Raw genomic sequence first — 17,335 nt, forward strand, 5'->3', positions numbered from 1 at the left:
TCCCTTGGAGAGAAATCACTGTGTAAAACTTTGGTGGAAGTATTGTGTGTAAGCATTCAGTTTCTATGGTGCTCTGTATGTTTCATAAGTGTATGTACATTGGCTTAACTAATTTTTACTATCAGCTATGAAAGAGGTGTTATTTAGCCTTGATTTTACATGTGAGGAATCTGAGGCTTATTAGCAATCTTAAACGATTTGTCTCAAATACACTGTTAGAACCAGGATTTAAATCCAGGTTTTATCTGATTCTAAAGTACATTTAGTTTTTACTCTTCCCATGCTGTCTTGGGGTTAAGCATAGTGATAATATTCCTTTCCTTTAAAAAATAATTATGGTTGATTCTCCTAATTTATGGTAGTTATCTTCTATAAAGTCCCTGCAGATGTGGAATTAATGAACACCGAACAACTTCTTCCACGGAAAATACAGAGTTAGGTTCCTGCAAGCCTCTGGTCACAACATCCTCCTCAGCCAGTTAATACATAATCTTTTTTATGTATGTTTCTGTTTAAAGACACCTTGTTTAATACAGATTATTGATTCAACATTAAACAACAAGATGTTGAGCATCTAGGTTATTTGTAACCTTTTGCCGTTATTAAAAAACCCTTAAGAGTGAACAGCCTTGTAATCAAATACTCTGTGTACATCTTTGATTAAATTTTAGGATACGTTCATAGGCATGACATTGCTGGGTCAAAGGAAATTTCACACTTTAAAAAACTTCTTTATTTTTATATTGGAGCATAGTTGATTAACAATGTTGTGTTAGTTTCAGGTGTACAGCAAAGTGATTCAGTTTTACATATACGTGTATCTATTCTTTTTCAAATTCTTTTCCTGTTTAGGTTATTACAGAATATTGAGCAGAGTTCCCTGTGCTATATACTAGGTCCTTGCTGGTTATCTGTAGTAGATATAGTAGTGTGTACATGTCAATCCCAAACTCCCAATCTATCCCTCCCCACCATGCTTCTCCCCTGGTAACCATAAGTTTGTTCTCTAAAGCTGTGAGCCTGTTTTGCAAATAAGTTCATTTGTATCACTTTTTTTTTAGATTGTGCATATATAAGTGATATCATATGATATTTGTCTTTCTCTGACTTCACTTAGTATGATAATCTCCAGGTCCATCCATGTTGCTGCAAATGGCATTATTTCATTCTTTTCAATGGCTGAGTAATATTACATTGTATATATTGTACCACGTCTTCTTTATCCATTCATCCGTTGATGGACCTTTAGGTTGTTTCCATGTCTTGGCTATTGTAAACAGTGCTACAATGAACATTGGGGTGCATGTATCCTTTTGAACCCTGTTTTTCTCCAGATATATGTCCAGGAGTGGGATATGCTGGATCATATGGTAGTTTTTTAAGGAACCTCCATACTGTTCTCCATAGTGCCTGTACCAATGTACCCTTTTCTCCACACCCTCTCCAGCATTTATTGTTTGTAGACACTTTTTAATGATGGCCATTCTGACTGGTGTGAGGCGATATCTGATTGTAATTTTGATTTGCATTTCTCTAATAATAAGCAATGTTGAGCATCTTTTCATGTGTCTCTTGGCCATCTGTATGTCTTCTGCCCATTTTTTTATTGGGTTGTTTGTTGTTTTTGATATCAAGCCCCACGAGCTGTTTGTAAGAGGAAAATTCACACTGTTGCCAAAAAATGCCTTCCCGGAATTGTTAGCCAGTTCACGCTCCCTCTGACAATGTGGTAGAACCTGGTATCTCTTCTCATACACATTATTAAGATTTTTAATTTAAAATTTTTTTTTAAAAATATTTATGTATGTACGTTACGCCGGGTCTTAGTTGCGGCACATGGGAGCTTCGTCGCGGCATGCGGACGCTTAGTTGCCACAAGCACGCAGGATCTAGTTTCCTGACCAGGGATCAAACTTGGGCCCCCTGCATTGGGAGCGCAGAGTCTTACCCAGTCAACCACCAGGGAAGTTCCTAATTTTTAAAATGTTTACCTTTAGTTTAGAAATAGTTACCTTGTTTTATTTTAATACTTTAGCCATTTTATTTTTTTTCAAACTTTTTTTTTTTAATGGTAGTCAGTTTTCCCATCTCCACTGGTTAAGTAAAATACCCTTTTACCATTGATTTGAAATGTTACCCTTTTCATTTATTAAGTACTTGTATATGTGGTTTTGTTTTTTAATTTTTTTGTTTATTCCATCAAGTTGTTTCTGGCTGCCACAGCACTACTGCATATGTACTGCTTGCGTTGTCACAGGTCTTAATAGCTGAAAGAGCAGAAAAATACTTTCTTTTATTCTCTTGGATAGTCTGATTCTTTTGTATAAATTATAGACTGACTTTGTAAATTCCAGAAAACGTTATTTTGAGATTTTACTGGAATTTCGTTAAAATAAGGATTACTTTGGGATAAATTGGCATTTGTAGTCTTACCATTAGAGAACATAACATCTCACTAGTTTTTCAAGTCTCTTTCTGTGTTTCAAAAATTAGGTATTTTCTTCTTATTAGAGCCTACCTGTTTCGTATTAAATTTATTCTTAGTAGATACTTTTAATGCTATTTTTTAAAATATAAATTTATTTATTTATTTATTTTTGGCTGCGTTGGGTCTTGCTGCATGCAGTTTTTCTCTAGTTGCGGCGAGCAGGGGCTACTCTTCATTACGATGTGCGGGCTTCTCATCGTGGTGGCTTCTCTTGTTGCGGAGCACGGGCTCTAGGTGCGCGGGCTTCAGTAGCTGTGGCACACAGGCCCAGTAGTTGTGGCTTGCGGGCTCTAGAGCGTAGGCTCAGTAGTTGTGACGCACAGGCTTAGTTGCTCCGCGGCATGTGGGATCTTCCTGGACCAGGGCTCGAACCCGTGTCCCCTGCATTAGCAGGCGGATTCTTTTTTTTTTTTTTAAATAATTAATTTATTTATTTTTGACTGCATTGGGTCTTCATCTCTACACGAGGGCTTTCTCTAGTTGTGGCTAGCGGGGGCTACTCTTCGTTGCGGTGCGAGGGTTTCTCACTGCGGTGGCTTCTCTTGTTGCAGAGCACGGGCTCTAGGTGTGCGAGCTTCAGTAGTTGTGGCACGCGGGCTCAGTTGCTCCGCGGCATGTGGGATCTTCCCAGACCAGGGCTTGAACCCATATCCCCTGCATTGGCAGGTGGACTCCCAACCACTGTGCCACTAGGGAAGCCCCGCAGGCGGATTCTTAACCACTGCGCCACCAGGGAAATCCCAATGCTATTTTAAAATAAGGTTTGTTTTTTTAATTTTTCATTTTATTTTCTAAGTAGTTACTGTTGTAATACAGGAAAGTTGTTGGTTTTTTTTTTTTTATAACCAGCCACTTTATTTTTTTTTTTTTTTAATTATTTATTTGGTTGCTCCAGGTCTTAGTTGCAGCAGGCGGGCATTGCGGCATGCGAACTCTTAGTTGCTGCATGTGGGATCTAGTTTCCTGACCAGGGATGGAACCCAAGCCCCCTGCATTGGGAGCACAGAGTCTTATCCACTGCGCCATCAGGGAAGTCCCACCAGCCACTTTATTGAACTCATTAATTCACTTGGTTTTTCAGTTGAATATTTTAGATTTTTCAGGTAGATAATCTTCAGATATTATATCCTGGTCATGTTTATATGCAACTTTGTTAGAACTGTGGTCTTTAAAAAGAGGTTGCAAAGCTGCTGGATCCAGCTCCTTACAATTTTTATTACTGTCAATGGAACATTCCATTAACCTTAGGAGTTAAGTGAGTCCTACTTAAATGTAACGGGTGAATTCAGTTTTAATTCTTACAGTTCTTTTTGTATGCATTCCGCTCTTATTAAAGACTTTAATTGGTGTTGGAATCTTTTTTGGGGTGGTGGGATACAATTTTTTTTAAAATCATCATGTATTCCCCTCTGCCCTTATGATAATACCACGTACAAAATGACAGGTAATATACATTTGTTGAGTAGGTGAATCCTTTCAAATTGAAATTATAGGAAAGCTACAAGAAAAACATTTCTAAATTCCAGGTGTATTTCTGTTCTTCTATTAATCATTATTCAGGTATGTCCTGAGGGCCTAAGGGGTACTGATCATTTCCTCTACTGTTTTCCCTAATATCTAAGTTTATTGGCTAGAGTCACAATTATTTGAGCTCTGATAGTTTACTATAAGGAAATGAAATATTCTTTCCAATTGAAATGGGTTTTTTGAGGGTGAGATATCTGCTTCTTGCTTTTATCAATAGCTTTGACACTTGGTTTCTGTGTATCTTGATGTTATGGCTCAGTACCAGTGTGCATGGGAGTCTTTGCAAATTTACAATTATTCTGTTTTAATTATCTTGAAATTATCTTCTTCAGAACCACTCAATAAAGGGAACTCTTGCTGCTATCCCTTTGTACGCTCAATTTCTATTCTCAGTCCAGCTACCTAGGAGCTAGAAACACTGAACATCCATTATAGTATTGTAGAAGAAAGGGCAATTGAAAATGCCACTGTTTATTCCAAATTTATATCCTCTCAGAATAAGAGACTCCAGACTCAGAGATAGAACTCTTTTGTACAGGTTGATAAATAGGAAACTAACTAAGTTCTCTCTTATCCTTCCTCTGGCACATTTCAAAACCCAGGGTAACTAATGTTTAGCTGCTTAAACAGTTTGGTCCCTTTACTAAATGAAGGGTATTTATCATCTCTCAAGCTTGGTGATACAAAGACCTTGGTGTCTATGAGGGGAAAGGGAAGAATTGCATTTTTACTGTCATAGTTGAATCCTTTTCCCCTTGTACACCCTTTTGAGAATTTGGTGAAAGCATTGGACTTGCTTAGAAAAATGCACATGGACACGAACATACATTTTTACACAGAATTTTGGGAGGTTTCTGGTCTTCTTGAAACTTATCCATAAACCCAAACTCATGTGGGTTTTCTGAACTCCAGACTAAGAACTCCTGCCTTATATAAGAACATTGCTAAAAGTTATGAGTGACCTAAGATACTGTAACGTAATACTTCAAAATCTTATGCAGCCAACAAAGGGGAAATTTTTACTTGGGGGCCTTTTAACTTAACCTTTAGCCACTAGGCTCTTTGCATGTTTTCCTGTTTCTTCACTGGCAGTTCATAGGCTGCTCTGCTGGATTATTCTCTTCTGAGAGAATACATCTGAAAGTTGAATTTCCTTAGGGTTCTTCATGGGTCCCCCTCTTTTCTCCTTCTACTTACTGCTTGAGTAATCTCTTCCTTTCCCCTGGATTTAAATAAATACCACTGTGTTGTTGATGGCTGCCAGATTTATATCATCGCCCATATCTCTTCACAGAGTGCTAGAATCCTATATGCAACTGCCTGCTCAAAAATCTCCATATACATATCTTATAGATGTCACCTATGTAACAGATAAAACTTATTGCAAATATTTTTTATAATAGCTCTATTGAGATAAAATTCATAGACCATAAAATTCATCCTTCACTAAATTAACTAAAAATCCAGGGATTTTTAGTATATTCACAGAATTGTGCAGCTGTCACCACTCTGTCATTCCAAAACATTTTCATCACCCTAAAAAGAAATCCTGTACTTATTAACAGTCACTCCTCATTCCCCCCTCCCCTCAGCCCCTGGGAACCACTGATATCCTTTCTGTCTCTATATTTACCTATTCTGGATGTTTCATATAAATGGAATCATATAGTATGTGGACTTTTTCTGCTTTCTTTCACTTAGCATAATGTTTTCAAGGTTCATCCATGTTGTAGCGTGTATCACTACTTTATTCCTTTTTATGGCTGAATGGTATCCCATTATATGGATAATGCCACAGTTGGTGCGTACGTGTTTTTGCTGAAGCTCTGCTGCTACAGTGATGTGGAATTTAAAGCTACAAATGTGAAAGAAAAGTGATTGTGTAATTTGGATTGAAATAACATCACAAATGCTGATACTTAGAGATTGAGCTGATTAAAAAATTGTGCGATACTTTTACCTTATTTCCAAAAGAACACAAAATGTAAGGCTGCAGTCACTTTTAACTTTCTGTGAAGTCTTAAACACATCCTCTGATATTTTACTTTTGGAAAGATAAGCAAGCTATTTTGTTATTTTTGTGTGTGATTAGCTGAATATTTACCCATTTTAAAGGCTTTATAGAATTCATTTTATATAAAACATTTAATTGTTCTAGGACAGTGGGTTTAAACCCTAGGTCATATTCTAATACATTTTCTTTTCACAGTATGAAATAAACCATCATTATTTTCAGTGAAAAATGTCTGAATGTTTAAATGACATTATTAAATTACATTACAAAATGCCAAAGTAAGAGAGTTTTTCTTTGTACTTCAAGGTTTGGTATTCATGAATGTACGAAAGTGCCAAGCATTTACTTTGAAGGTCTACACATAAAACTCTATTTATTTAAATGTGAACAATCTAAATAAATCACAGGATCATCTAAATATTTTAAATTACAGTTCCAGGCACTAGCCTTGATTATGAACTGTAGCCATTTTCTGAACCCATTTAGGAATTTTCCAAAGCAGATCAGTGGTTTTCTTAGTCATGAGAAAACTTTTATAAAGAAGTGATAAATCAGCTGTTTACGAGCTTGGTAGTTTCGTAAGGAAAATATTTTTTGACTATGGAAGGTAATATGAATAAGCTAGATTATGGAATCTTTGAATCTAAAAGATGTAAGTCATTGATGAAGAATATAGAATCTGATCATGAAGTTGACCTTTCTCTGCTATTAGATGAGGATTATCTCTTTGTTTAGTGTGAGAATTTAAAATAATGAGATAGATTGATAAGTGAGATGCTGTGCTCCTGATTGTGTAGCACCCACTCCTCTGTTGGAAAGAGTAAGTGGGAATCTTGATTGGTAGATGTGGTAAGTCAAGTTATATTAGTAGGCAATTCAGAGGGTTATTTTAGGTTTAGTGAGGTATCGAATATGAGGTCGTCACAGTTACTTGTTCAACTTAGGTGCATACCAGTGGAGTTTTAAATTCACAGTGTGGAAAGGAATGAGCACTTATCAGAACAGAAGGAAATGTGTGGTTAAACGGTTTCAGCTATAACTGTAGACTGTTTCCCTTGGTCCAAATGGGAGGAGAAATGGAACCTTATGTTTTTGGCTTTTTTTCCAATATCAGTAGAAATTGATTCAGCATGGTTTATTGGGACCCTTAACAGGAAAAACAGTTGTGTTTACTAGTGGAGGGGAATGGCTTAAATATGCACTAAGAAGGCATAAGTCCTCTAGGCTTTTGTTTTTTGTTTTTTGTTTTTGGTACGCGGGCCTCTCACTGTCGTGGCCTCTCCTGTTGCGGAGCACAGGCTCCGGACGCGCAGGCTTAGCGGCCATGGCTCACGGGCCCAGCCGCTCTGCGGCGTGTGGGATCTTCCCGGACCGGGGCACGAACCTGTGTCCCCTGCATTGGCAGGCGGACTCTCAACCACTGCTCCACCAAGGAAGCCCAGTCCTCTAGGTTTTATTTTACAGGTGTCTCAGTAGTCATTTTTGTTGCATATTTTTAATTACTGACATAATTAATAATTTAATAAGTTATTTTTATTAAACCTCTGTACAACAAGAATGCCTTATGATTTTTTTTGTTGAAGAAACTGCTGAATTGAGTAAAGAAAAAGTTGATGCTTCCAGCTTTTTCCTCAAAATGAGAAACTGCCTTACTGACTATATAATTATAGGTAATAAATAATGCTAATTTTAGCTCACAAAAGCACTGAGATTATCCGAAGAAAATATATTTGATGTAAGCAGATGAAGAACCTTATTTATAAAGATATATTGGATAACTTGGAATTTTTAAAACTCATTGAAGTCCTGCATCCTCTGCATTTAAAAGATCTTGTTAAGGCAGTAAATGATAAAAAAAAAAAAATCTATGCTGATTTTTATTCAGAAGCCTGTGTTAAATGAGGTAGAGAAGACCTAAAATAACAATGTTGGGTTTTTTTTTTTGAAGTACTTATTAGAATAAAATGTTGTTATGATGAGGGAGATTGTAAGAACTAACAAATTTCTCTTTTCTTCTCTTTTATATTTTCTTACTATATCACAGTAAAATACTCACCTCAAGATGATAGCATTAGCACCTTTCCTTTCTTGATGGATCCTTAATTGCTCTTGAGAACAAATATGTTTACAGGCAATATGAAAATTAATTTGGTGATCAAAAATGAAAGTGATTTAAATTTGGAAATCATACCTAAAGTGACTTTTGCTCGAGGGTTATATACTTGAAACAGAAGAACTCTCTTATGTTTAGTATGCATAAATAAATGTTGTATCAGTTAAGGTTCTTTGGCTAAAAGTGGTAGAAATCAACTCTGGCTAACTTAAGTAAAAAAAGAAAAAGAAAGAAAAACAGCATTACTTACCAGGAATCTATGATGTAGCTTATAAAACGGAAAGGAAATATGAAGAACCTGACCTTGGGTGGCTCCAGGTATCCAAACAGGGAGAAACAGTGCGTGCTCTCTTCAGGGCCTAGTGAATTCCAGTTGATTTACATCTTTATGTCTTCCTACTCAAGATTCAAAAATTAAAGCAAAGTACCTGATTGTCCTAGCTTCAGCTGCAAAAGAAACAATGTCACTTTAAGTATCACCTTACTACAGTTTTTACAAAATCTGTAAAACTTCCTTTTAAAAATAATCTGGGGCTTCCCTGATGGCGCAGTGGTTGAGAGTCCGCCTGCCGATGCAGGGGACGCGGGTTTGTGCCCCGGTCCGGAAAGATCCCACACGCCGCGGAGCGGCTGGGCCCGTGAGCCATGACCGCTGAGCCTGCGCGTCCGGAGCCTGTGCTCCGCAACGGGAGAGGCCACGACAGTGAGAGGCCCACGTACTACAAAAAAAAAATAAAAATAAAAAAATAATCTGGAGGGACTTCCCCAGTGATGCAGTGGATAAGAATCCTCCTGCCAGTGTAGGGGACACGGGTTCGAGCCCTGGTCCAGGGAGATCCCACATGCCGCGGAGCAACTAAGCCCATGCACCACAACTACTGAGCCTGTGCTCTAGAGCCCACGAGCCACAACTACCAGAGCCCGCGTGCCACAACTACTAAAGCCCACACACCTAGAGCCTGTGCTCAACAACAAGAGAAGCCACCACAACGAGAAGCCCAACTGGGCAAAGCCCACGCGCAGCAATGAAGACCCAACACAGCGAAAAATGAAAATAAAATTAAATCTTTAAAAAAATAAATAATCTGGAAAAATTGTGACTAGAAATAAAATCCTGGTAAACCAGATTAACTTAATTTATAGAATATGGTCAGAGGCTATGCTTTGTATACTTTCCTACAATTCTTAATTTTATAATTTATTTTTTCCCCCCCAAAAAAAACAGTTTTCATAAGTAAGTTTATCCTTTGCTTTTTATGTGTCTGATGGCTTATCATTGGTTTTCATCCTTCTCTCTGTGTCTTAGGTATATTTGAAGGCTCCCATGATTCTGAATGGAGTCTGTGTTATCTGGAAAGGTTGGATTGATCTCCAGAGACTGGATGGTATGGGCTGCCTGGAGTTTGATGAGGAGCGAGCCCAGGTAGGGTGGCTTCAGGCTTTACTGACTGTGGTCCCTTTATTTACCCCTAATCTTGCCTTTGTCTGGAGATCTATTTTACCCAGTCTTTAAGAGTAAGTATACAGTGCTGCCCTGGGAGTCTCAGCTGGTCCCGGCCTTGCAGCTTGCGGGGGAGGCTGCCCGGAGGAGGCGGCGACAGTGGTGGCGGTGGTGTGTCCCTGGGCCCCTGGACCGCAGCTTCTTTACTGCCAAGTCTATCCATCTGTTCATCCATCCGTGGGGGTCCACAATGGCCACCTTCAGCCGCCAGGAATTTTTCCAGCAGCTCCTACAGGGCTGTCTCCTGCCTACTGCCCAGCAGGGCCTTGACCAGATCTGGCTGCTCCTTGCCATCTGCCTCGCCTGCCGCCTCCTCGGGAGGCTTGGGTTGCCATCCTACCTGAAGCATGCAAGCACCGTGGCAGGTGGGTTCTTCAGCCTCTACCACTTCTTCCAGCTGCACATGGTTTGGGTCATGCTGCTCTGCCTTCTGTGCTACCTCGTGCTGTTCCTCTGCCGACATTCCTCCCATCGTGGCGTCTTCCTCTCCGTCACCATCCTCATCTACCTACTCATGGGTGAGATGCACATGGTGGACACTGTGACATGGCACAAGATGCGAGGGGCCCAGATGATTGTGGCCATGAAGGCAGTGTCTCTGGGCTTCGATCTGGACCGGGGCGAGGTGGGTGTGGTGCCCTCACCCGTGGAGTTCATGGGCTACCTCTACTTTGTGGGCACCATCGTCTTTGGGCCCTGGATATCCTTCCACAGCTACCTACAGGCTGTCCAAGGCCTCCCGCTGAGCCGCCAGTGGCTGCAGAAGGTGGCCCAGAGCCTGGTGCTGGCCCTGCTGTGCCTTGTGCTGTCCACCTGTGTGGGCCCCTACCTCTTCCCCTACTTCATTCCCCTTGATGGTGACCACCTCCTTCACAAGTGGCTGCGAGCCTACGAGAGTGCTGTCTCCTTCCACTTCAGCAACTATTTTGTGGGCTTTCTATCTGAGGCCACAGCCACATTGGCGGGGGCTGGCTTCACCGAGGAGAAGGGTCACCTGGAATGGGACCTGACGGTCTCTAAGCCACTGAATGTGGAGCTGCCCCGGTCCATGGTGGAAGTTGTCACAAGCTGGAACCTGCCCATGTCTTGTTGGCTAAATAACTATGTTTTCAAGAATGCTCTCCACCTCGGGACCTTTTCAGCCGTGCTGGTCACCTATGCAACCAGTGCCCTCCTGCACGGCTTTAGCTTCCACCTGGCTGCGGTGCTGCTGTCCCTGGCATTTATCACTTATGTGGAGCACATCCTCCGAAAGCGTCTGGCTCGGATCCTCAGTGCCTGTGTCTTGTCGAAAAGGTGCCCACCAGACTGTTCACACCAGCATCGTTTGGGCTTGGGGGTGCGAGCCTTAAATCTGCTCTTTGGGGCCCTGGCCATCTTCCATCTGACCTACCTGGGCTCCCTGTTTGACGTTGATGTGGACGATACCACAGAGGAGCAGGGCTACAGCATGGCATACACTGTCCACAAGTGGTCAGAGCTCAGCTGGGCCAGTCACTGGGTCACTTTTGGATGCTGGATCTTCTACCATCTCATAGGCTGAGGCACGTCTGTGGACCCTCACAGCTCCCTCAAGAACCCTCCCCTGGGTGCCAGCTCTGATGGGGGATGAGGGAAGGCCCTTTCTCTAATTTTTTTTTTTTCCCCTGCGGTATGCAGGCCTCTCACTGTTGTGGCCTCTCCCGTTGCGGAGCACAGGCTCCAGACGCGCAGGCTCAGCGGCCATGGCTCACGGGCCCAGCCGCTCTGCGGCATGTGGGATCTTCCCGGACCGGGGCACGAACCCGTGTCCCCTGCATCGGTAGGCGGACTCTCAACCAGTGCGCCACCAGGGAAGCCCTAATTTTTGACCCTCTTTTTTGACCCTCTCTCCATTCTTGACCCCCCCGCCCAGTACACACACACACACACACACACACACACACACACACACACTTCCATCCATGGGCCTCCCCGCCTTCCTTGTCTCTTTTTATATACAGTTTGTTGTTATCAACCACAGTTAGGAAGTATTTTTTAAAAAGAGTAAGTAAAGAAAGTCTCATGTTCTCATAATATTGATGAATTCTGAAGAGATTGAGACCCAAATATTGGTCCTGGTTTGGGGAAGGTTTTTCCTTCAGTGGTTCTAAATTGCACTGGATTACCACTGTGCGCTTAGTGGGGCACTTCGAAGTGTAGTAGATGGTTCTGTTTAATATTTGTTCTGGATCCATAGCACATTATGGTGGGGGGACCCAGTTTAAAATAAAATGTAGGAGCAGCACTTTTGAAATGGCTGAGTGAGGAGCTTGGCAGATTCTCTCTCCAAAAAGCAGTGATTAAACTTAACAAAATTGTAAACAAACAGACAAAAACCCATTTAAGGTCTCTGGAAATTAACCAAAGGACATATATTGAGAGGCATTTATTCAAACAAAGCTAGTGAATTTCAGTAAGAACAGTGAGAGTCTGGCATTTTTGTCGGGAGCTGCTCCCATCTCCCTTAGCTCTGTGGTTCCTCAAGTCCTACCCTGGGCAGGATAGAGCCATGAGGACTGGCAGCTCTGCTGTCCTCTCAGAGGGAGCTGACTTTATTTAGAGTAGCACTTGGAAAAATACATATCCAGGGCTGTTATTGAAAACAATAGCAGTCTCTGTGGCAAACAACTGGAGAAAACTAATGTTTCAGGAAGCAACAAAATGGCAGACTAGCCAGAAATTTATCAGGGAAATCTAGGGAAAGAGATAGCTAAAGTAAGCCTTATTGAGATCACACTTAACCTCTCATGGTCCAAAAGGCTATGTACATGTGCAAGGCTACACCTGTTCAAGAGAGGACAGAGAGAGCCCTTGAAAGCTGCTAGTCCCTGGCTGAATACAGGGTAGACTGATAAACTACCTGCACTTTGAAAGTAAGCCACACACAGATCCCATGGCAAAGGATTAGAAGCCTTCTGACTCAAGGTGTTTAAGCACAACCTCTGACCAATCATTGGCTGACCCCTAGGTTATGCTGACCCAGGGGCAACCCCCTAGAAAGCAAGGCTTAAAAAGAAAAAAAACTAAGCAGTGACATCAGAGACTGCACACTGCTGGGGAAACAGACTCCACACAACTAGGCAAGTCACTAAGTAGACAAACAGAAAACAGCAACAACAGGCTGGAGGCAGGGGTCAGAATTCAGAGTTGCTACAGTATATTATCTAAAATACCCAGTTTTTAACAGGAAATTATAAGACATGCAAATAAGCACAAAAGTGTGACTGATACTCAGGGGAAAAAGCAGGCAGTAGATACTCTGCCTCAAATGATGGTTCTTAGTGACAAAAGACTTAAAAGCAGTTCTTTTTCAGTGTGTTCAAAGAGCTAAAGGAAAATTTCTTCCTTTAAAGAATTGAAGGACAATTATGACAGTGACTCATGAAAGACAGAATATTAATAAAGAGATCTAAATTTTTAAAAAGAATCAAGTAGAAATTCTAGAATTGAAAACTACAATAACTGAAATGAAAAATTCACAGACTCAACAGATTTAAGCTGGCAGAAGAATTAGTGAACTTGAACATAGATTAATAGAGATTTTCCAGTCTCAAGAACAGAAAGAACAAAGAAAAATGAACAGTATCAGAGATTGTAGGACACCAGCACACAGACCAACATATATGTAATGAAAGTCCCAGGCGATAAGGAGAGAAAGAAAGGGGCAGAAAATATGTTTTAAGAAATAATGGCTGAAAACTTCTAAATTTGATGAAAAATATTCATCTCCATGTCCAAGAAGTTTAATGAACTCCAAGTAGGGTAAGCAGAAATAAATCCACAACTAGGTACATCATAGCCAAACTGTTGAAAAACAAAGAGAATCTTAAAAGCAGCAAGAAATAGGCCTCATTACATACAAGGGAGCCACAATAAGATTAAGAGCTGACTTGTCTTTTGAAATTATGCAGGCCAGAAGATAGTGTGATGACATATTCAAAATGCTGAAAGAACATGTCAGAGTATCTGATTATTAGCGGGTGTTAATTTTTTCAGTTGTTTAATATTAATCCTCTTAATAAAGTTAAAATAATGGCAAGAATAAAAAGGAGCTCTCTTTTTGTTATTTCTGTTATTCCCATTTTGCTCACCATATATAGAAATGTAGGAATTTTCTTCTTAAGAGATCAAAAAACTAAACCTTCCTAGTAAAAAATTCAGGTTCAAAGTTAAAATTCTTAAGAAAGAATCTCTGCTACCTTGATTTCCACAGGGATAAGGAATACCTAATTCCTTCAGAAAAATAGTAAATAATTGGCAGTTTAGAAGGCTGTTTCTGTAAGGAGTGATACAGCAGATTGAATTTATGTAAGGGTGAATTTCAGATTGAGTTGACTTCTAAAACTGAAATATTTTATTAAAGTGATAGGTAAAAATTTAAAGTTTAGCCCACAGTATTTTCCATACTGAAAATTTCCCTGCTTTGTTGCCCTGGTCCACAAATAGGGCTTTATCACTTACTTATCAAAGTAAGTACTTTGATAAGTACCATCTGTTGTCATAGTAAACTAATATAATAATAGGTCTTACATAATATAAAAATTTTAAAGCAGGGGATACCAACCATTCAGTCAACAGTCAGCACTTCTCTGGAGCTTTCCCCATCCCCCAGTCTTCTGGAAGATAGTAAATGTAAAGAGGCAATGAAGTATAGAAGTTAGGAGTAGGTGCTTCATGGTCATGTAATTGTGATTCCTGGCCCCACCACTTACCAGCTATTGTGGACGGCATGTTTGTGTTCCCCCAAAATTCATATTTTGAACTCCCAACTTCCAATATGACTGTATTTGGAGATAGGACCTTTATGGGGTCTGTTAAGGTTAAATGAGTCCTAAGAGTGGGGCCCTGATATGATAGGATTAGTGTCCTGATAAGACATGCACAAGGGAGCTAAGCTTGCTCAATCTCTCTCTCTGCCATGTGAGAACAAAACTCTCCAATAGATGCTCAGGTACCTGGTAGGCTAAGAGATAAACAGAGGGTAGTCACAATTACATTTTTAAAAATTAAATTGTATAAGTATTTCAACTGAAATATTTTCACAGGTATTGTCTTTTTGCCTTTGTTCAGAGTACCTTTGACAAACGTTGGCAAGGATGCGGAACAACAGTTGGTGTGGTGTTTGATTACATAAAGTTGACACAATATTTGGCAATAAATACTAAAACTGCACATGTGTATACCTATGATCCAGCAGTTCTGTCCTGAGGCATGGTATGCAATGGGAATGAATACATATATTCATCAAAAGATAGGTACTAGGACATTGTAGAGGCATTATTGGTTAATAGCCAGAAACTATAAACTGCCCAAATGCCCACTAACAGTCAAATGGATAAATTGCATGTTCATACAGAGAAATACAATGAAAATGAAAAACTACAACTAGCATACCAATATGGGTGAATTTCACAAATACATTGAGTGTATTAGAAAAGCACATGCTATATGAATACATTTATATAAAAGTACAAAAATAGGTAAAACTAATAATACATGTTGTTAAAAGGAAGGATAGTGGTTTATCCTTGGGAGAGGAGGGTAGTTCCTGGAATGGAGGAGAAGACAACCTCTGAGATGCTGGTGCTGTTCTGTCTCTTCATATGGCTTTTAGTTACATGGAAAGTTCAGTTTCTGAAGATTCATCAAGGTATCTTTTAGGACAGTGCTGTCCAGTAGAATTCAAATGTGAGCCACATTATGTAAATTAAAATTTTTTAAAAGCCACATTTAAAAAGGTTTGAAAATTATTGATTTTTATATTTTATTTATCCCAGTATATCCAAAATATTATCATTTGAACATAAAATCAATATAAATATTTATTGGGATATTTACCTGTTTTGGTAACAAGTATTTGAAATCCAGTGTGTATTTTCCACTTACAGACTCAAATTAGCAACATTTCAAGTATGCAGTAGTCACACGTGGCTAGTGGCTACAGTATTGGACAACACAGCCTTAAGATATGTGTACTTTTTTGTATGTGTAAATAGTTCAATAAAATGTTTTAAAAGTTTCCCACAAATGAAGATATTTCTGAGTATAATTGTATAAACTCAAAATTGAATCATGTTTGCTGATATACTTTCATTTCTTTATTTTCTGTAATTTGTAGGATAAATTTCAGTGTTGTCTTTATGTTTGATTTTCAATAATTGCAATTCTCTAAAAGCTTGGAAAACTGAAAAATTTGATGCTTCACCATTGAATACTTTAATCAGAGATTTCCAACTAATTTTGAACAAATATAACTGAGGACTCATTTACAAAAAAAAAAGAGATCAATGCCATTTTAGGAACTAGGTTGATTTCATAGAAGTTTTTCAAAGGCTCAAATTTCTAAAATCCAAAGTGCCTGTATAATGTCATGTGAATTTATTTGTATTCAGCATCAGCTTTGTCACAGAAATTTTATAGTTCAGTGACTTTAACTATGGATACATAAATATATTTGTAATTTATGCAACTCTAATGTCTAAATGATTGGTAGAATACCTCAGTACTTTGGATAAGAATTGTTTGGATAACAATTATGAATTTCATGTGTACCACAACTAATTACTAGTAAATTTCTATTTCATAGTTTTAAAAATTCACTGAGAATGTTATTTCTTATACGGTGTGTAAATGTTTGCTCCACCAACATTTGTATTTGTATTATCAGTTTAAGAACCAATAACTCTATCTTCATTTTTGTACTTTTTAAATTAGCAGTCACAAAAATATGTTTCACCTTCAATATAATGACCTTCCAAATAATATGATGAGAAAAATTGAACCGTATTGGGTTGAACAGATTTTCTATTTGAAGTACCTAATGACACTGATGTAAAACTGGTATCCTTTAGCTTTTTGCAGGGTTTTTCTGTCAGCAAAGCCAACATATGAACAGCTTTGCTTTTTGTATGTTGATGAGAATGTGAGTGAAAATTTAGAAGAGTCGTTTGATGTAAATAAAAAGTTATGTTTTACAGAATGGTGTTAAATGTACCGTTTGCAGCTGCACATGTTAAATTGTCGCCTTTGAAGTATATGTTGATGCTTCTTCAGCAGATTTATTTCTTTTGGTTTTCATGTGATCAGTGATATCATTCTGGTCCCCACAGAGAATAGGAAATGTCGTTATTTTGTACAAATTATGCATTCATCATCAGCTTTCTTGGAAACGAATTTGATTCTTAATTTTTCATTAAATATATACTTCTATTTTTTAAATTCATTGCACAGAAAGGTAAGTATTACCAAACTGTAAAATAAATATAATTGTAGATTTAGCAATACAATAAAGACAAAATCAGTGTAGCAAGAATGGTTAAGAATGGTGTATATATATGCTCTATGAGAGCACTGCTAGGTCTTTATTTACCACGTGGGTTTCACAAACACCCAGCCACCTTTTATGATGACCCCACCTGACTACTTTGTGCAGACTGTGGTATAGACCGTGGAGTAACAGGCTAGTATAACAAGTAGCTGGTGGGGACTGGAGTGCTGAAAGCCTCCCACCACCTGAGTCTGGATAGGGTTATTTGTCCCTATCCATTTGAGCACACTTTATGGGTGAGTGTATAGTTTTATCAGTAAGTACCCTTTATGCTGTCCTTGAAAGGGAGGTGTTACTTAAGTTCGCAACAGGAAAGGATCAGGATAACACTGGATCACTGATCA

At 39.2% G+C, this 17,335-nt stretch overlaps 1 protein-coding gene and 1 pseudogene across 4 annotated transcripts in view; both read left to right on the top strand.

Moving 5' to 3' along the window:
* CBFB (core-binding factor subunit beta) overlaps positions 1-17,335 on the top strand; it is a 58,988-nt gene that overhangs the window by 24,659 nt on the left and 16,994 nt on the right. For 3 of the 4 annotated variants that reach the window (XM_065898988.1, XM_065898987.1, XM_065898989.1), the window contains one exon: positions 9,449-9,565. The exons of the other annotated variant lie outside the window; for it this stretch is intronic. In XM_065898988.1, the coding sequence (XP_065755060.1) occupies positions 9,449-9,565 (117 nt within the window). The remainder of the gene's footprint in view (positions 1-9,448; positions 9,566-17,335) is intronic. 4 annotated transcript variants of the gene reach the window in all.
* LOC136141025 (protein-serine O-palmitoleoyltransferase porcupine pseudogene) lies at positions 9,834-11,186 on the top strand (annotated as a pseudogene).

The sequence above is a fragment of the Phocoena phocoena genome, chromosome 20, assembly GCF_963924675.1.
Source record: "Phocoena phocoena chromosome 20, mPhoPho1.1, whole genome shotgun sequence".
Taxonomy (NCBI): domain Eukaryota; kingdom Metazoa; phylum Chordata; class Mammalia; order Artiodactyla; family Phocoenidae; genus Phocoena; species Phocoena phocoena.